The following is a 20,514-nucleotide window of genomic DNA, read 5'->3' as shown; positions in this document are numbered from 1 at the left end:
CAGCCAAGAGCTGCCCTTCCCCACACCCCATCCCAGGGATGGGTCTCTGCTCTCAGTGCCTTACTGGAGTGCCCATGATGGGACCGTGAGTCCTGACATAGCCCCTGCACCACCCTGGGGCCGCCGGGCCATGGGGAGGGCTGGCAGCTCCAGTTATGGGCCTGGGTTACATTTAAATGAGAAACCTCAGCCCTGGCTTGGGGGATTTTGTTTCCTTGGAAGCAGGAGCAGGCAGGAAATGAAGAAAACACGGCCCTGCTGTAAGTGTTTTACCAAATGCCGGAGGCAGCAGGAGGCATTTCCCAGCACAGCTCGGCCTCGAGCATCATCCTCGGCCACCACCACAGCCATGGCTCTGCAGGCATCGGATGGTGCTTCCCAGGGAGGGAAGTCTGTCCGAGAGGGCTGTGCTTGGTGGGAAACAGCGAAGTGCAGGGAGAGGGGGTCAGCAGCTGCTCATTTTATCCCTGTTGCCACACGTGATGCAGGAGGCGGCTTCCTGCCATGAGCCCACGGCTGTGCAGGGACCCGGGGCCAGCAGGACCCTCTGCTCTCCACAGGAAGCTCCCAGAGGACCAGGCTTCCATGCTGGCTCGGGGCTGGCGCTTTGTCTAACTGGATGGGGAGAGTAATTCGGCCCTGGCCACATCCCCAGCTCCTGCCTTAAGCCCTGGCCATGCTGGCGCTGGCCTTTGCAGAGCGGCTGAGCCCGGCGCAGAGCTGCTGCCCTGCCAGACTGCAGAAACTTGAGCTCCAAATAACATAATTCCTCTGGCACCCCGTGGTTATTTGTGAGCTGCTGTGAGCAGATGGAAGAGTTACAGATAAAGCCATCCGCAGCACAGGAGCCGATTGCCTTCCCCACACAACCGCGTAGGCAACAGCAAAGGCAGGGAGGAGGAGAGAAAAAAACCCACCAGGCAGCAAGAGAGCGAGAGAGAGGAGTCAGCCATTTCTGAGGGGCTGAGCTGCCATCTCAGCACACACCTACGTGCGAGGAACAGGGACTCTCTGCTGGCACTGGGCCTTTCCCAGGATGCTGGAAGAGGGTAGTGCTCTCCCACCACCCATGGCTGCTTGGCCAGGGACAGCAGCGCGAGTCGGGGGTGACATTGGCACGGCGGAGCGCTGCCACACACTGGGAGAGCAGGCTGTTAACGCTGATCCGAGCTGGCAGCGCCTGCACTTGCTGCGGTCCCAGAGGGGGAATTAAGGGAGAGAAGCTGACGTCAGTGGTGGAAAGGACACGCAGCCCACTCGTCCAAGGCAGCCGGCAGCATCTTCTGGGTGTTGCTAACACCACCTTGAAGGAGAAAATTAAATAGGTCTTTGGAGATGGGGTCTCCTGTGAAGCCGCAGCCCGGCCAGCTGTGATCCTGTGCCGAGTCATGTGGAAGAGACAGACGGGCACGGAGAGAGATCAAAGGCCGGGGCCAAGGTCGGTGTGCCAAGGATACGGAGCTGTGGAGACACTGCCCCAGCTGTGGCAGGAAAGCGCTGCTCATGGATGGGGCTGGGGCTCACACAATCAATCACTGCTGGGCTTCTCCTCCCTGCACCGAGCTTAACCTCAGCCTCCGGGAGCTCCCCGGCTCTGTGGAGGGTGGAGGCATAGGGCCCTGAGGGTCACCCAGGAAGGCAGATCTGGGACTAAGATCTCCCTATTGTTTAGGGGGTTAAACCAGCACAAAACTCACCAACACCTCCCAGACTCTGAAGATGTCTTCCAAGGGCTGTCACTCCAAAAGGACAAGGCTACGTGTTGTCCTGAACCCCAAAAAAGCAGAGGGACCACCTGGCCACGGCCGCACCCATCCAAAGGCAGCCAGGAGCTCCAGTTGCTCCTCCCAGGCTCCAGCTGGAGCCAAGAGCTGGGACATGCAGCTCAAGGGAGTGTGGAAGCCCCAGAGCTCCCTCCTTCCCCTGCCCTCTGTGCCCCAGCATGACTAAAGGCCTTGCTTGTTCAGGAGCTGGCAAGGCCAATTAATCTAATGAGGTTTTGCAGCCAGGGACCATTGTCAGCCAAGAAAGGCACAGCGTTGCTGAGCGAGGCACCGGTGTCTCCTAAAGCCAAGGGAATTTGGCAGAGCAAAGCCCGCGGTAAAAGCAGGGATGAGGAGCAGCAGGGACAGAGCCTTTTGTTGCTCTTCACCAACCAGCAAGAAAACAGAGCCCCACGGAGCAAGGCCAGATGAGGCACCTGAGCTCGGGGCCAGCAGCCACCACTGCCAGGCACATTCACTGCACGAGGGACCTGGAGCTGCAAAATGGAGGCAAAAAGCTGCTGCAGCCCCTTCCCAGCCCAGCTGCAGCAGCTCTGCTCTATGGCTCATTTCCTATGGCAGGGAGTGCTGGGGGGAGGCTGGAGGCTGCTCCTGGATGGGGCTTCCTTGGTGCTGTGACCCTCAAATTCCCACTGTTAATAGCGCTCACTCCACCTCGGCACGGGAAAGGTGTCTGTGCCGATGGTGTTTGCCAGACAGCTCGGGATGCGCCAGCTTTCCTCGGCCTCCGCCTGGGCAGGACACAGCCGGCACCTCCCTGGACACTGGGCTTCCCAAGGGACACCCTGGTAGCTGCACTGAGGACACAAGGACAGGCACGACTGGCTCCGGTGGCCCAGCACCTCCCATGCTCCCAGGAACGAGCCAGGTTTGCCCAGAGAAGCTGTGGCTGCCCCTGGATCCCTGGAAGTGCTCAAGGCCAGGTTGGACGGGGCTTGGAGCACCCTGGGAGAGAGGAAGGTGTCCCTGCCCATGGAATGAGATGAGCTTTAAGGTCCCTTCCAGCCCAAACCTTTTCATGATTCCAAGTCACACACCAAGCCCCTGCAGCGCCTGTGCCAGGCCCAGGTTCACACCCCCACAGTAACACACACAGGCACCGACTGGATAGAAAGGTTTTATCAAGTTTTAAAAAAGAATCAAAAAAATTATTATTTTTGTTTTATACACGTACATTACAAAATATTTGCAGTTGGGATCTTCATCCAGGGGTTACTGAGCTGATTACTAAAAACAACGAAACAAAGCAGCAGGAAATCTGGCTTATACAGCAACTGACAGGGAAAAGCACAGACATTACATGGGAATACAGAAGGCAGGGAGTCTGCACTGGGATGTGCAAGTATGGACCAGGGGCGGGCTCTGATCCCCCACACCCACTGCCTCCCCGCAGAGTCCGGCCATCAGTGTTTATTTTGCAGGGGTAAAAAAAAAACCCGACAAATCTACAGTATTTTGCTCACAAGTTGGGTTTTTTTTTCTTTTTTTTCTTCTTTGTAAGTAGAGTTTCACTGCTGAAACTCCTTTGGTCTGAAGTGAGGAACCCCCTGCACCCTGAGAGTATCCATCAAATGTCACCCTTCCGACCTCCAGCCTGGCTGGGTCCGTGGAGGGCACTTCCCATCCCTCCTCTCCCACCTTATCTCCTGCTCAGCAATAAACCCCTAAGATACAAATGGAATAATTACTCTTATAAATATATTTATATCGTGTAGGAAAATAAGGCACTTCAGGAGGGGTTACAGCTCGTCTAATTCTATGACATTCTAATCAGGAAGAAAAATGGGTTAGTTTCTGAAATGAATTAAAATGAATGTTAATACAGTAATAAAAACATCGGATCCACTTCCACTTCAAGGCTTTGTTTAAAAAGGAAGAGAAGAAAGCACCCCCGAAATCCAACAGCAGTGAAACCTGACCCGGGGCAGCTGCATCTGCCCTGCCAGGCAGCTCCCTCCCAGAGCCCCTCCAGGGCAGGGACTTCTAAAAGAAATACGTTAAATAAGTTCACGTTGTGGGGAAAAAAAAAAAAAAAATTCCAATCTATCCTTTCCCTGAAATGACACTCTGCACGATTCCTCAGCCATCTGGGACCTCCGCGAGCCCCTTCCCTGGCTCTGATAAGGAGAGGAGAAGCAGTGAAGGTCACCGGCTGCGGCGGCGGCTCCGGGCTGAGCCCGGGGAGCCGGGACGAGGCTTTCCCAGCGAGGGGAAGGGGGGCGGCGGGGGAGAGGCTGCCGGCAGCAGCAGCCAAGCACTGCGGGCGAGGACACCGCGAGAATGTTTAACCAGCGAAGGGAAGGCGGCCGTGCCTGCCCGGACTTGCAGCCCCGAGCCAGCGGCTCCCAGGATGGGCGGAATGGCTGCAATGAGAGCGGGAGGCTGCTCGTAGGGAGCACCAGCTCGTGCCCTGGGCTCCGGGAAACGCTCGAGGCTCGCCCCAGCCTCATGTGGGAAGAGGGGAGGAAGGAATAAGAGCCCACGACACGAGGACAGAGGTGGTAGGGCAGCCCTGCACTTCCAGCACAGCTGCTCTCTCTTGCAAAGGTTGGTTTTGGCACCTCTCCTCCTCCCCTACTGCTTTCAAAAACATTGAGCTCACTTGGTGGCCCAGAGCTTTGCGATTTTGCAACGATACTCAGAGATGGTCCCTCTAGAGCAGTTGTTTCTCAGGGATCCCCGCACAGGCTAAGCCTGCTTGGCAATCAAAGATTTAAGAAAAAAAAGAAAAAAGAAAAAAAAAAAAAGCCCGACTCAAAGGAGATTTAAAAAAACACTCCAACAACCAACCTTCCCTACCTATCCACAACCCTTCTGTTTAGGATCCTGCAGTTTTGATTCCTGCCCTGGGATGGGATTTGGGAGCAGAGGGTGTTTCCAGCAGGCTTGCAGGGACAAGGCAGCGTCCCTCCCGCTGCCAGGAGGCCGGAGGAGCCGGAGGAGCCGGAGGAGCCGCCTCCGCCCGCGGCCGTGCCCACACAGCAGCGTCCTTGTGCAACAGACACAGCGTGAGGGACTGTCCCCAGCACGGCCCTGCCTGACACACCATCCACCGGAGCTCAGGGAATATGGCACTTCTCCGTATTTCAGGCGACAGGAAGACTCGCTCCCCTTTCCCAACAAGGGCCAAGTCTAGTTAAGGCAATCTCAAATTTAGCCAGGTTTGGCATTTGCGGGCTCCTCGCTTCCCTGTGTGATCCTGCTGTCAGCCCGGGTTAGCTCAGGGCCTGTTGTTCCCGGGAACTTGTCTCTGGGAGCAGCCGGAGGAGGATGCTCTCAGAAGGAGCAGCAGAACGAGGCAGTGCCTCTCTCATCCCCTCACCCAGCTTGCAGCAACCATCCCTTTGCATTTCCCAATCTCTCCACTGCACCATGGCTCACCTGCACTCCAGAGGTTTGTTCCCTCTTCCAGAACCTGGAACTAGTGCTGCTCAGATGTTCCCAGCCCACTGGGATGCCCTGCTGCCTATGCCCTCTGCAGCCTGCCTGCAGACAAAGCCTGATGGCGCAGCCATCCAGGGAATCTCTGGGCTCTCACTGGGTCCCAGCCTGATCTGCACCCCAAGCCCATCCTCCAGGCCTTCTCTGCCCCAGACAAGATTAAAATGCACGCACACACACACAGGGAATCAGTAAGAATTCGATGGCACAAGCTGAAGCCATCAATCAACTCCCAAGCAGGATTTCCAGCAAACCTCGGGCAGGGCCCAGCATTCCAGGTATCAGCAACATCATTAAAGGAGGCGAGGCAGGGAAGAGAGACAGGCACAGGCTGGTGAAATACTTCAAGAAAGGCAAAAAGATGGGAGAGTTGGTCTTAGTGGGACACACATCCCACAACAGCTGGACCCATAACCTCAAAAAGGCTTTGGAATTGCTTTTTGCATGACCCTTACTGAGTCATGTCCAAATTAAAATACACATCAGGGGTATCTGGGTTAGATTTCCAAGATATGCTCATATTCTATGTAAGGTAACATAAAACAGCAATAAAACCGAGGTCAGCTAGTTCAAATTCCCCATTTTCCCCTGCCAGTACTGGATCTATAGTGAGCAGCCTGGGAATTAATTCACAGGGTTAGTGAGGAGAAGAAACGTTCTCTTAAAATTAACTAATGAATTATAATAACAAAATTAGGGTAAGTTAGGTCTGATGTAACTGATGGGCAACTCAGCTCACACACATGACGTTTTTAGGCACACAAACTCCCCTCCCTAGGGGGAAGGGAGAAGAAGCAAAGGCAATACCAGCATTTAAGTCCCTGTGTTAAAAGTACGGTCACCCCGCTAAAAAAAGCACCTCTCAAACTGCCCTGGCCAGGCCAAAGACTACCACAGTGCCTGGTGTTCAGAGAACCCCTCCCCACCCCATCTCCCTGTCTTAGGCACTGAATTGGGAATTTTAAAACACAACCTCAGCATGAATTGGAGAAAATCAGCCTGGTGAGGTCTGGCCACCGCTCGGAGCTGCCCACAGATGTGTCTCAGTGGGGCAGTAGCTCTGCTTTCCCAGGAGTGGGAAGCTGAGCAAGCATCCTGCCCTGGTTTTACATCCCTCTGTGCAAGTCTCCTCTTGGCAAAGCAGTCCAGGAGATTTGAGGAAGGTAAAGGCAGCTTCTAAAATAAAAAAAGTCCCTCCTTACATTGCACCCAAGGCACTCAGCAGCCTCGGAGCAGGGAAGTGCACCCCACACAGGGTGATCTGGAATTAATACTTAGGGGTCAGAGGGGAAAGAATTGTGCACCATTGCCAAAACCCTGATTATTTGACAGTGGGATGCAGCAGAGAACTGACATTTAAAGCCCATTTTCTTGCAGCACTACCAGTATTCACTGGCAAGGAAGAGCCATCAGATCAACTGTCTGCTGTTGCACTGAGAAAACCAGCTGAAAATGTCCTTCATCCGAAAGGCCATGCGGCCGCAACAGGATCATCCATCTTTACTTTAAAAATCCCTCAGGATGGAGGGTTTATATGTGCTCTGCCTGGTGGCATCAAAAATCTGGAGGTTTAGCTCTCTTTTAAATAAGCAACCGTTACACCCCCTCCAGCTAAATCCCAACGCCGCATCCTCAGTGTCCGTGAGGAGACCTTTTGGAAAGGCAGAGCACAAAGTCCTGCCAGAGCTGGAGGGGGAGGGAGAGGGGAGATATGCTGCTGGTTGTCTGAAAACCCTTGGCACATCTTTGGTTACTGGATGGAAAGGATGTGGTGCAAGGTTTGGCCACCTGATTCTGTAAGAAGTGAACCCAGGAGAGAAGGGAAGGAGGGGATGGGAGCTTGGCTAATCCGACCACTCATCCTCATCGAACTCGGAGGAGTCGTCTTCGGAGTCGCTGTATTCCACCGCGATGCGGCGCGACAGGATCGTGGCCACGTCGTTCCCTACAACATCCCGCTTCTCCTGCTCCCGCTGCTCCTCCACCTTGCGCAGCTGGAAGCCTGTTGGGAAGGAGGGAATGGAGGGGATCATCATGCTAAGGTCTCGGTCACGCTGAAATCTCCCTCTGTCACAGTGCTCTGAGCGAGGCAAGCTGGGAGTGCTGGGGTAACACTGATGGTGACAGCCAGGACAGGCTGGGTGGGGAGGTGGAATGGGAAGCAAATCCCTTCTGTGCCCCTCCGAGGGGTAACCCCACTGCTGTAAATTCCCCAACAAACCTGGATCACTCCAGTTCTGGCACTGCCATCTCCAAAGGTGTTGGGGGAAGCATAAAACCCAGCAAGGTGCTCATGAGGGTGGGCAGACAAGGAGGGACCACAAGGGACAAGCCTTGAGCAGCAAGGCAGTCACACTCCTTCCAGGAGACAGTTCCCAAGAGTTTTCCAGAGGCAAAGGAGAATGCTGGCGTGGAAACGCAGCCTTACCTTGCCGAATAGCCGAAAGCAGATCACTCCTGGCATCGCTAACTGCAGGCAAGGATGACTTGGGCTTGGATGTGGAGGTGTCGGAGGGCGGAGGAGGGGGCGGGGGGCCGTCCAGGCCACTGGAAGCCAGGGGTGGTGGGCCGGGAGGAGGCGGAGGGGGCGGCGGGGGTGGTGCAATCCCACTACCCGGCTGCGGCAGCGGAGCTGGGAGAACACTGGAATAGTCAACTGCTGGGGGAGGTGGGGGAGGTGGAGGGGCAGCAAACTCGGGGTGAGGGGGGAAAGAAGGGGGCGAGGGTGGCGGGGGGGTTCCCGGGGAGGGGAAGCCCATGGGAGGTGGTGGAGGGGGGTTGTTTTCCATCAGCGGAGGTGGGGGAGGAGGAGCTGGAGGGGGAGCAAAGCCCGGCCTGGCTGCTGAGGGGGATCCGATCGGAGGAGCTGGTGGCGGGTGGCTCGGGCTAACCAGGCTGGATCGTTTGGGCCCTCCAGAACCTGAACCTCTTTGGTTGTCTACAGGATAGCTGTGGCAACAGAAGGAGAGAGACAGGGAATTAGTCTTGAGGCCAGATCAGACTGTAGAGTCTCAATGTTAATGCAAATCATGTGTGTTTGCTGCAGTCCAGACAAAAAAAATCCAAGTTCCAGCTTCTAACTGATGTTTCCATGAGACCTGACTCCTTGGTTTTAGTTCCCTTGCACTGTTTCTTTTGGCCTACACCTCCAGAACAAAGGAAAGCTTCTAGGGATAGCAGGAATGCTGTCCTCCATCCCATCTCCCAGGCTGACAAGAACATGAGCCACCTCACCTCTGTCAGAGGCCCGGCAGGCATGTCCAAGCTCAGAGCAGCCTCCTGGCTCCAGAGCTCCTGCCATCACCCCTCCTCGCTGAGGTCAGGCTTGTGACACGCCAGGCAGGGATCAGGGATGCCTGCAGGGATAAACCCCACGAGGAGGGCGGGGGTGCCAGGAAAGCATATGCTCTGAACACCTGCTAGGAATGGATCTCCTCCCTGGATTCCACGGCTCGGAGCTGCACTGCAGCAGCCATGTCTCAGAGCTCGCCGTGGGGAGTGAAGGAGAGGACATGGAAACCCAACATGGTTTATGGAAAACACCAATGCATGAGGGACTGCATCTCCCATTGTGGAGACTCTGTTCATCCCAAGGCCCCCACTGCCCATGTGACAGCGTGACATCCTGTGTAAGGGAAGCGCCAAACTGACACCTCCTTCCATGGCAAGACAGAAGTATAAGGTACATTTGCCACAAAAACATCACCATTTTTAACAGTGCTGATCCAAAACAGACTCCTGGAGATCAAATCTACCTCCCAGGGTTCCTTAAGAACAACCATCAAAACAAAACCAGAGAGGGGAGATCTGTGGGGCTGGGCAGAGATCTAAGCAACTGCACAAGGCAGTGAGAGCTTCATCTTAGAGCTCGTGTCTGCTCTGCCCGAGAGGCACAGGCTGCAGAGTGCAGTGCTGGGTCTCTCTGACACATCAGAAGAGCCTTTGCTGCAGCATTGCTGCCTTTGGATAAGATGGAGACAAGCCAAGCAGCCCTGTGTATCAGACAGACTTTCTCTTGTTCCTCTTGACTCTGTTTTAATGTCTTTAAAAAATAGAAAAAGTCTACTCTTGTTTTGCCCTTTGCGTCTTGAGCCACTGCTGGACCATAACTCTCATCTCTGGAGGTGCCTGGGAGTCACCATTTCATTCAATCCGAAGTAAATGACCTGAACTTGCACCCAAGTCTCTGGGAAGGAGGCAGCTGCTGTGCTCAAGTCCTTGAAATTTAAATACATCTCCATCTCCAGTGCCCACGTCGTGTGTTTCTCACGTATCAGAGCAAAAGAGGTTAAAGAAGCTGTTCTTTGCAAAGCTCTGTCATGGAATAGCCTGAGCTGGAAGGGACTCACAGGGACCATCATGTTCAGCCCCTGGCTCTGCACAGGACACCCCCAACAATTCCAAGACGTGCCTGAGAGTGTTGTCCAAATGGAACACAAGGAACACAAGTTCATGCTATGGAACAACTGCACTGGAAAACCCCGGCAATGGAGCCAAACCATTCACCAGGACACCGCTGGGGAATAAATCTGCTCTAGTTCTCCCCTTCTGCCTGGGAATGGTGACGGTGGCTGGGATTCATGGAGAGCTGCGCTGCCTATGCCTCTGTCCCTGCCTGCAGTTGCACTTCCCTTCCAGACAGGAGCATTCTGGTTCCCATACAACACCCGTTAGGAAGTTCTGCTGAACTATCTCAGCCTGTCTCATGTCATCCTTTTACACCACCTACTACTCCTTGGTGACAGAAGGGATCCCGTAGGCTTACCTAAATTCCACCGGGGGTGGAGGCAGGCTGTCATCTGGGAATGAGGGAGGTGGTGGCACAATAGAGTCAGTCTGTGGCGGTGGCGGGTAGCAGTTCCCATCCATGCTTTCGCTGGAGCCGATGCTGCCGTTCTGATACACCATGTTGGAGGGGTACCTGGGAAAAGCAAGATGAGCAGTTTGTTTAAAGAGCTCAAGGCAATGCCTAAAGCTCATTTTTCCCCCAGAGAGTTGTCCAGAGAGGTTGGCTGCCCCATCCGTGCAAGTGTCCAAGGCCAGGTTGGACGGGGCTTGGAGCAACCTGGGGTAGTGGAAGGTGTCCCTGCCCATGGCAGGGGGTGGGACTGGATGGACTTCAAGGTCCTTCCCAACGCAAACCAGTCCGTAATTTTATAACGTTAAAAAAAAAAACCTTTACTTCTCAAAGACTCTGATATGGAGAACCACACACACCTGTATGTGTTTGCTCTACATAATTCTTTGGCTAAAATTTGCTCAGGTGCTGCCCTGTTTATTGCTGCCACACACCGGAACAGCAGGAGTATGTATTTTAATAAACAAGCAAACACCTGAATAAATCCATTTGTCTTAACACTTGATTTTGTGAAAACACTTAAGAGTGTTTTGACCAACTTGGACTTAAAGAACTTGCAGTTACACTGAATATCATCAGTGGCAAAACCAGGAGATACTCAAAGATGCCAAAAAATAAGCTTGAGAATAGAATATCGAAATGGAAACCGCAATGCCATTAAAACAAGTATCCGAAGCTGGAATAGTACTGAAAAGAGACTCTCACACTTTCAGTGGACTCATTTCACTGTGGGTGGGGGAACCACTCCATTTTTGGGGGCCCTGGACCCCAAGTGAATCCAAATGCAAGAACACGCTCACATGAGAAAAGAGAGGAGCAAGAAAATGGTGCTGTTGTGCTGCTCGATTCCCCTGCTAGAAACCAAACCTGTTCTCCTATTAAACTAAAAGCAAGTTTTATTTTTAGCTGGAGAGTGTGATTTAAAGAGAGATTTTTTTCTTATATGAAAGGAAGCTGCAAGGAAAAAGAGGATTGTGGGGAATTCGGTCTGCTTCCAGCCTTGCTGGTGTCAAAAGTTAAATGAATTCCCAAGCCAGAAGTGCTAAAGAGAGATCTGTAGCTTGAAATACTTGGATGGGGACAGCCCCCGCTTCAACTTTAGGGTGTGAAGAGCCATTTGTGAAATGTAACAAAGCCATCACACAATGGCACCGAGATGCCACCCTCGGCTGGGTGTGAGGGAAGGGCATCGCCGTGGGGCAGAGCCAAAGCTCCCAACACCTCTGTGCCCACAGGCAGCGAGAGCAGCCAGAGCCGTTCCTGCCACCTTGTTCCAACCGTGCAGCTCCCTGATTTATTTGGCAAATTTTAAATCAGCAGACGGATTTACTTTGGAGAATCTGATTAGTGGCAGTATCGATCCGTGGATCCGGAGGAGCTGCAGCGCAGGGTGAACTGCATCCCAATCACCCAGCCCCAGACCTGCTTACCCAGCAGGACCATGCTTGTCCTTTGACTCGACAAATTCTTGTCCCATTTTCAGCTTTTCCCACTCCTCTTTCCGGGTTTTGATTTTCCGTGGATTCACATTTCCTCGGTTCGGATTCTCCTTTTTCTCTTTCTAGGAGAGGAGGAATCAAACACAAGCTTTATTTTGCTTTAAATTCACTGGGAATAGAGAGGGACAGGACAGACCTGGAGCAGTTACAAGAAGACACATTCTCAAAGAGGATTTTTAGTTTCCTTTCCTGATTGCTGCACTCTCCAAAGATCTTCCATATAAAAAAGCTGGAGCACAGACAACATAAAAAAATGCCAGACAACATCAGGCTCCTCAGTGCAGCTGAGACACGATGCTATCATCACCCTCTGGCACGAGCAGCTTGAGGGCAGAGTAAAAGCTTGGTTTCCCACAACAATTCAGGTTTTGGCCTCTGTGTCGAGACACCCAAATCTCACCTTCGCCCTGATGGTGTTCAGTGTTCTGGGGTACAATATGGACACTTGCCCACAGAGAACTGGGCTTTAGATGGCCTCACTCAGGATTCTAACACACCCTAAATCTCTCTTTTGTTATTTTTCATTGAAGAATCACAATCTGTTTTCATGCTTAGTGCTCCAGTTGCTCAAAAGCTACATAAAGCATGTTAAGACTGCATCTCTTACGCTATAATTTAACATTAAGGCCCAAAGACAGTGGCATTTGGAAAAACCAATTAGAGGTATCTTTGTTTTCTTTTTTTAATTAACAAGGTTGAAGGTAAACCAGATAAAAACTTCACTGAATTGATCCCTCAGGAGTCCCAAAGTGCAAACCTGAATTTTGGATAGCAAATTTGGAGTCCAAGATTTATTAACACTTCCCACTTCCTGTTCTTCCCTTCCTCACCCTATGTTTCCGCTTCTCCTTCATGATATCCTTGGTGTCCTGAAGCATTTTCTCCTTCCAAAGGTCGAAGAAATATGAAGGATTTGTGTAGAATTTAAGCGCCTCTTTGCCATCATCCCTGGAACAGGGAGGGGAAAAAACCACACAGACAAGGATCAAGTCACATATTTCTTTGTGTTGAAGGAAACACAAGGCACAATCTCAGACGATGGTTTAGAAGTGCAGTGAGATGGTCAGAAGGGCTGTTCTTGCCTCTGCCCCCCCATTTCAGAACATCCCAGTCATCCTGGCACTCCCACTTCCCATCCCTTTTGCCCTCACACAAACCCTCCATTCCTCAGCACCTGAAGAGCTCAACTGCTCTGAACAATCACCAGGAGAGAGCAGGTCTCTCACTTCAACTCCCTTTTGTTTGTGCAGTATTTTGGCGTGAAAAAACCTCCTCCTCCAGCTCAGGAACCCTAAATCAGACCAGCAGCGTCCTTGAAGCTCCTGAGTGAGCGCACACACACTCCCTCTCCTCCCACTTTGCAGCGCAGCCGCGTCTGGCAGGAGACAGCTGCCTCCAGCTATCTGTAATTACTTTTTACCTGCTCAGAAGATATTTATGGATGTGGGATAAGTCTCTGGATTCTGACCCCCTTTACTTGTACTACCTACAAGATGGAATCAGAGCGGGACTGCTCAGAACTGGTTACACAGCCAGTGTAGGTCCCACCAGATGTCTCAGAGCAGGCACTGGAGGCCACAGGAAGCATCACCAGGAGTCTGCTGCACCCACCTGGGTGAGAGCCACCTCCAGGTGAATGCTCTGCACCTCGTGCTGCGGCTCTTTGGAAAGGAGCCATGGGGCTACGGAGCAGCACAAGAAAAATGCCTCATCTGCAGCACACCCAGCATGGTCCTGCAGTGCCAGCCACACCTAACCCCAAGGCAGCCACGGAAGTGACAGCAGAAAACCAAAGACATAATTTCCTAGCTATGTTCATTTGTATGACCTCAAAAGCAAAGTTTCACATAATCCAAAGGACGGAGATTTCCTGGTGGATTTCAGTTTAGCAACTCAACTTTCCCAGAGGAAACAGCTACTTCAGTTCAGCACAGGATGGGAAAGAACCTTCCCGGCAGGTTGGGAGGAAGAGGTTCCTCTTTGCAAGGGAACAAGAAGGTGTTGCAGCCCTACCTGTAAGGTGAGAGGATGTTGAGAGGTGGAGGAGTATTGCAGGTCCCGTAGGTTTCGAGGACAGGCACAGGGAGAGAATCTCTGTCAAAGAGCTTCTGGTCCTGAGTGGTGGAGCTTTTGAAGGCCTTCCTGGTGTTAATACCTTGCAGGGAGACTGTAAGGAAGAGGAGAGAGCAAGTGAAGAACAGCTTGACCCAGGCCAACAACACTGAAGCCCAAGCAGTGAACATCTGATTGCAGTTGGAGTTCTTGGCATGCTTTGCACTTCTTAAGGTCAGGTTCCTTTTCCCACAGATCCCTTGGGAAACCCATCAAATCTCCAGCGTGCTGTGCCAAGATCCGCTGCTCCATCCACTCAGCCCTCCCTCGAGCGGCCCATGGGGTTGGAACCCCTGTGACCAAGCTCAAGCAGCTCGTCCACTGCCACCCAGCTGCTGGAGAGTGAGATCCCACATGGGGAATCCCTGAAGAGCAAAGCTGGACCTGGCCAAAAAGGCTGTCCACAAGTGCTCTACTGGGAGGCAGGTTCTCTTCGCTCCAGAGAACACATTCCACCACCCAGGGCAGTGTCACGCTGGGTTTATGGTGCTGAACCAACCACGCTGACTCAACGAGAACCTTCACCATGGTCGGCCTGTGCTCCACTCCATTACCTTCCTCCTCTTTGGGATCCAGCTGAGTGACTTTGACTTGCAAGCGGTCAACTCTCTCGACAAGAATGCTCACCCGAGAGGCAAAGGTGTTGGCTTGAGTAAACAACTCCCTAAATATGTCTTCTGCAGATTTACCTGCAATAATAAAGTGTCCACATTACCCTCATGAACTACATCAGACCATACTCAGTCTCCGAGCTTGTTTTCTTGAAGAAAGAAGAAAAAGAAAGAAAGAACCAACCACTCTTCTTTTCAAGTTTGTCAGGGTTGAGTTTAACATCCAGGAAGAAAACGCTTTGCTCCACCAAAACCTGGCATTTCCAAGGGATCTTCAAGCAATAAGGAAACAATTGAGACATACTTTAAAGTCAATTAAAACTAAACTAAAACGAACTAAAAAGGACTGACAACACTACACTGGTCTGAATGTGGATGGATCTGAAGGTCCTTTAAGATTCTCTGCTGTTCTGTTTATTAGACAAGGAAATACAGTTAGGTTTTTATTGCTCTGGAGAATCTCAAAGGCTCCCAGTCTCCAGCAGGCCTGCCTCCAGGGGAGCTGGCACATCTTTACAAGCTTAAAGCACTCTGGAAGTAGAGAGCAGACCCAGTCCTGGATCCCAAAGCTGGAGCTGTAACCGCAGCTGACAGCACTGACCCTGCTGTTCCTTCAGGTGGCACTGTCTGAAAAATCGATGCATTCACATTGATTCTAAATCAAAACCAAAAGGGAACTTCTCAGTCAGGGACATTCCCTCTCAAACAGCCTGGACTACCCAGTGGGCTGCTATGACAAGCACCATCCGTGGTTCGGGCCACGAGAGCGCCTGGGGCTCGGATCAGGAGCTGCACCAGTTACAGGAGTAACAAAATCATGCCCCGTCCTTAGGAGTTTAAAACCTACAGTGCAGCAAGAGATGGCCACAGGTAGACAGAGGTGGGAAACCTGGAAGAAACCCAAGAACTTTCAATGAGTCCTGTCTTTTTGTTCTGCTCCCAGGCACAAACCAAGCCAGGGAGCCCCAGCCATGCTGAGGACAGCGCAGAGCAGACTTGGCACCAACCGCAGACATGGGCCCATGGTGTTCCCACTGATGGGAAACATTTCCAGCCACGGCTGCTGAGTACAAGGCTGCTCCCAATAAGCAGTCTGGTTTTGAAGTGCATCATCATATGGTCAACAGTTTGTTCTGGAATCTGTTACTCCTAAAGATCCTCTCCGACATTCAGGAAAGAAAAACCAGTTGGAAGTCTAAATTCAACAGCAATTTTGGAAAACATGGCTGTCTGCAGAGTCCCATCAGAGAGACAAAGCGCCCCTTGCACAAGGCAGGGCGAGGGCATCCCCAAAGCCCAGCTGCACAAACACTCCCAGCTATCTAACCTGACATATCAGCTCCTTGTTCCTGCTCCCAGGAGATCTCCTTACACTGCCAAGCACGGTGAACGAGCCAGGTTAAAATTCAACCTTCTCCACCCCTTTTAGTGGCAATGCCAGGTCCAAGTGTTTGTAGAAAGCAAATGCTGAAGGTTAACTTCAACTGACCTCTTCCTTCTACCCTCCCAGACAATGCAGACTCCACATATGCTCAAGTAACAAACTCAAACTCATGAGAAGGATTTTACATTTGGAAACCTAAGGGCCACGTAGCTCTTGCTGTGGCCATGTTTCGTGAAGCACTCTCCATGTTCAACATCAGCACACATCTCCTATTTGACCAAAGAGAGCAAAAATTTGTCTGTGGGAAAATGCAAAACCTTCCAGCAACAGCTCAAAAAAAGAAAAGTTGTAATTTCATTTCTACTTTCACAAGAAGTGAAAAACATTTCTGAATTTCACCAGGAACTGCAACAAGCACTAGGGGAAAAATTAAGTCTTTGGTATGCAAAGTATATTTCAAGTATAAAACACTATCTAACAGCACTTTCTGTATTGGTTTTGACCCTGGAGGGAGAAGAAGGGATGGTCGGTGTTCCCTTGCCTGTGTAAGTGCAGCTGCAGTTATCACCCAGCATCTCACATGTCGCCTGTGCTTCATGAACACTTTTAGATGGGGTAAGACAGAGATTAATTTTTTAGTTTAGTTACTTTGACTGCAAAAGTTCAGCTTACAATCAGAATTATCTTTGTCATGCACTGTCAGGAAGACAGACGGCATGATTTAATAGGTCCTTCCATCTTTAGCTTGTGGATTCTATAAAGTCACACAAAACCGTGCAGTCGACTTATACAAAGTGCTCCCAGCTACGATAGTAACGAAGGGTAAACTCACTGGAATATGAAAGTTTGACAAGATTTATGTTTGCATCTTTGTAAAGAGACTGTGGTGCACCAGGCATGGCTGATTATTCACTTGACAGGGCTGTCACAGCCTACTGAACCTGCTCTACGTTCCTGTACTAGTCAAGGTACAAGAAGAGAGTGAATTTGTTTCTTGGAGGAGAGAGGAAAGGGTGGGGGGCAGGAGTTTGGTCATTTGGGTGCGAGCGTAGCCTAAACCTTGCTTTATTTAAAATACTGCTGACCCTGGGGAAGTGGATGGTGCTCAGCATTTCCTTCCCATCTGCCTTGCTCTCCTCTCACACCACGTGTCAGCAGGAGGCTCCTCTCCTCAGTTTCCCCTCCAGGTACCTGTGACTGGTCCAGCAGCTCACATCTTCCCATCCCCACATCCCAGCTCCCAGGGTACCTTCCCGAGGAAAAAAACAGGCTGCAATTTGGCTCCCAGCGCTTCAGAAACAGAGAAGCTTTGAATATCTGTGCAAAGAAGGTCTAAACCTGTGGGATCTGGCCAGGGCTGTCACACTAACCCACAGCGTGTCTCCGAACAGGGATGAGCTTTCCCTGCAGCGGGGCTTTGCAGAGCTTTGCTGCCTCCTTCCTCACCATTTCACATGCACGAGATGGATTTCACTCACTCTCCACAACCATCTTGGCTACCAGACCTAACAAATGAACAACAAGGGCCAGTTGAACGCGAGCAGAGAGCCTGGTTTCGCCTGTGCAGTGACATTTCTCCAACCCAACAGAATGTGCCACCGACTGGCAGCAAACACGGGCCCAGATTTCAGTGACAGCCATGGTTTGCACTGCTGGAAAGAGGCTGCACCCAAACTTTGCCTGCCACATGGCGGAAGACAAGGGCTTGCTTTGCAGAGCAAGCAGAAGGGCTTGCAAACACCCCAGAGAAGCTAAACAATAGATTAATTTGATTATCAAAGTCTCGCTTCAAGGACAAAGGTGGTTAATCAGAACCCAGAGCATTTCAACAGAGTATGGAGTCATCCCGGAGAGACCACAATTAACTCTTCGTATCTCCTGTGGCATGTAGGCCTGTGTTTTCCCTCCAGCTTTTCCAAGGCTATGGGTCAGCCCACTGGAGAGCTAGCTGAGCCAGGCATCGCTTCAGCTCACGCTGCCATTTGAGTGAGCAGCCCCAAACCACCGACACTCTGGAGGCACCATTTGGCTCAGACGGGTCTTTGGGTCTCACAACGCAACAAACAGCAGCAGGGGCAAACAGGAGCTTCTGTGTGGGGGCTTTAATTATCTTCCATTAAAAATAAGACTACTGATACGGTGTAGATTCAACAGAGTCAAGCTCCATTTAGTAGCACATGCAATTACAGGCACGTTCTCCGACACAAGATCCTGCCTGCTCCGAGAGCCTCCCATTTTACAAGCCTGAGTTGTGCTCCATCCTTCCATCTGCAGTTTCACTGCAGCCTCTCACATACACACACACATACACACACCCCCCTCCCCATTTTCTCTTAGATAGGAAGGCAGTGGGACCAGGGATATGAAATTAGCATCAGATTTCTTTAGGAAAACATTTTAGCATTACCCAGGGAAGGCAGATGGGGGAGAAATAGGAACACGAGAGTAGAAAGGGAGCTAAATAAAGAGCAGTAGCGACTCCTGAGGGCAACGCGCAGGCTCGCCATGGTACTCACTCAGGCTGCCCAGCTGTCGAATGACATTTGCCAGGGTGATGTTGGTCACGCATTCCAGCTCGCTCGGAACGCTAGGCAACGTCTGACGGCACAGGTGCCTTGGCTCAATGTTCCTCGTTACTAACGGCATGGTGGACCTGCTTCAGGCACTGTTCTGAAAGATGAAAAACAACCCAAAAAAGAAACAGGAAAGGATTACTCAACCGCAAATTCCAGGCACACCAGAGCCATGGTGTTCGTTTTTCCTGCTCTCAAATGGCTTTATTTATAAGCCTTCTTTCCCCCCCTCCCCACCCTGAGAAAACTGGTTCATCAGAAATAAAGATCCTCCTGTTCTCTGGCTTGCAGTGACAGCAGAGCCCCACCAGCCCAGGTACAGAGGCAGAGATGGAGAACTCCGCATCTTCGCCCACATTCCCAGCGCTGCTGGCAACGCCGCAGCCGTTGTTCCCTTCCCACCCATCCACTGCCCGGATAGGGCTCCCGCCTCCCGCGCTCACACAGCGCCTGGCGTGACTCTTACAAGCTCCTCTTCAGAAACATTTCAAACTTGCAATCAATAGTTGCTTAAACCGAGGAGATGAAGACAGGAGATGTTATTATACAAAAAAAGAAAGAACAAAACAGCTTCTCCCAGCACACCAAAGCACGTGTGGTGCCTCCCTCCTGGCGCAGCACGCGGGGCTCTCCTGGAACAACAGGAAGCGCTTGCAGCTGACCAGGAAACTTTCTGGTGACTGTTCCTTATCCTGCAGGCTGCACCCCTCTTCCCTTGGGAAATCCCCCGGGGATGAGGTTTACACTGGACCATTGTTTTCGTGCTAGAGCAGTTTAAGGTTGAAGGAACTCTAATCAGGATGCAGGACTGGAGTGTGCTCAGAAACAACTCAGGACTGATTGTACAACAGGCAGGACAAACTTCCAGTTCTTTAAAAAACTAATAAAATATAAAGCCTGAAGAAAACCTAAGTGTCCGGAAGTTATGCTTTGGACAGAAAATGCTTTTATGTGCAGGTCAGTGCCTTGAACTAACAAAAAATCTCTTTACTAACAGGCCCAAACGCTGAAGCATCAAACAGCTCCCTCCCACATTGTCCAGCTCCAGGAGGGAGAAGGAAACCTGGGTGACCAGCTCACTACAAGGAGCATCATACATGCCTGAAATCTTTAGGACTAAGTGAAAGCAAATACATCCCAAGTTCTTGATTAATTTATAAGGGGAAAGAATCACTTTTCTAGGTCAGCTGAGGAACAACCCAAGAGAAGCAGGCAGCTCCCATGTGATAGGCATGTGGATCTGCTCGGGCTGGGTGTAAAAATAAAACAGGAAGCGAACAGCTTGGGGAACATGGCTTCCTGTCACCACCAGCAAAAACCCAAGAACCATAAAAAATCAGCTGTTTGCTCTTGACTTTGAGCCACCCTTTGATAGTCTCTGTGGCAGCTGGCAGCTTATCTTTGAGGTCCAGGAGTCCTTCCTGGATGCTTTTCTATCAGGGTGTTAAGAGGAAGAAGTGGGCATTATCCCTCCTAATTACCTCACAAGCCAGATTTTGAATTGCTAAATTTGACCCATTAAGGCAGAGGAGTTCAAGAGCTGCAGCACCGGGCGCTGGGATATCTCCCAGACAAGCAGATGTAGGTTGCTACCATTTTGCAACGCCTCGACATGAGGGATTTCACAGCATCTCAGAATGCCAGGATGGTTTGGGTTGGAAGGGACCTTAAAGCTCACCCTGTTCCAACCTCCTGCCACGAGACCAGGCTGCACGGAAAGGGTCCCCAAAACTGAGGACCTTATGGAACAGGGGAGTGAGATCTGCGTCCAAATAAATAAAAGCAAGACCCTCCAAGGATCGAGTACGTGTTGTTTTTCCCCGTGTCCACTGCAGCCACCAGGAACTGCGGGGATATTTAAAGAACAGGGTGAACTAAGGAAGGGCTCTGACCTTCCCTTCCCAACACCCCGTGTTTTATCGATTCCAGCCCAAGCCCTACAATCTTTTGTCAGCTTTAGTGCTTCATGCCAGACAAACTTTCCCAGCTCCCCCCAGACTGCAGTCTGCACCAACAAGCAGCTCTCATAAACAAGGCAGCATTTGCAGGCTGCCTGCATCCAGCTTCTCCCCTGTGCTTCCCCAGGGCTCGGCCAGGGAGCACATGCGGTGGGATCTGCAGAGCTGGAGTGGACAGCCTGGCTGGAAACCTTCCAAGGTGGAGGACAGACAGAAGGAAAACAGCAAGAGGAAAAATAAGCCTGGAAGTGGGGGATGAGATGTGAGTGTACTGTATAAAAGGAGACAAAAAAA

General features: G+C 51.4%; 1 protein-coding gene across 2 annotated transcripts; it reads right to left on the bottom strand.

The window, feature by feature from the left end:
• Positions 1–2,888: 2,888 nt before the first annotated feature.
• Positions 2,889–18,458, bottom strand: WASF2 (WASP family member 2). Of its 2 annotated transcripts, XM_042015446.1 has the most exons (8): positions 18,206–18,454; positions 14,249–14,383; positions 13,596–13,749; positions 12,413–12,530; positions 11,514–11,644; positions 9,991–10,146; positions 7,654–8,174; positions 2,889–7,227 (listed from the first exon to the last, which is right to left on the bottom strand). In XM_042015446.1, exons 1-8 carry the CDS (start codon positions 18,333–18,335, stop codon positions 7,070–7,072), a joined length of 1,503 nt encoding a protein of 500 aa, XP_041871380.1. In that variant the 5' UTR covers positions 18,336–18,454; the 3' UTR covers positions 2,889–7,069. The 2 variants fall into 2 exon arrangements, with proteins under 2 accessions (XP_041871380.1, XP_041871381.1); XM_042015447.1 differs by lacking the exon at positions 14,249–14,383 and having other exon boundaries at positions 18,206–18,458.
• Positions 18,459–20,514: the final 2,056 nt, after the last annotated feature.

This window comes from Corvus kubaryi, unplaced genomic scaffold, assembly GCF_017639235.1.
Source record: "Corvus kubaryi isolate FWS band 111438036 unplaced genomic scaffold, C.kubaryi_AGA036_p1.0 split3-37304, whole genome shotgun sequence".
Classification (NCBI taxonomy): Eukaryota; Metazoa; Chordata; class Aves; order Passeriformes; family Corvidae; genus Corvus; species Corvus kubaryi.
The sequence above is the reverse complement of the archived record's forward strand: the minus strand, read 5'-3'. Positions and strand labels throughout refer to the sequence as shown.

Bases quoted from the DNA above. Each gene is read 5' to 3' on its own strand.
- WASF2 (XM_042015446.1), bottom strand. From the start codon at position 18,335: ATGCCGTTAGTAACGAGGAACATTGAGCCAAGGCACCTGTGCCGTCAG. The intron at 13,750-14,248 runs GTAATGGAGTGG...TCTTCCTTACAG, and splicing joins GGATCCCAAAGAGGAGGAAG to TCTCCCTGCAAGGTATTAAC. The intron at 12,531-13,595 runs GTAGGGCTGCAA...TCCCTGTTCCAG, and splicing joins AACATCCTCTCACCTTACAG to GGATGATGGCAAAGAGGCGC.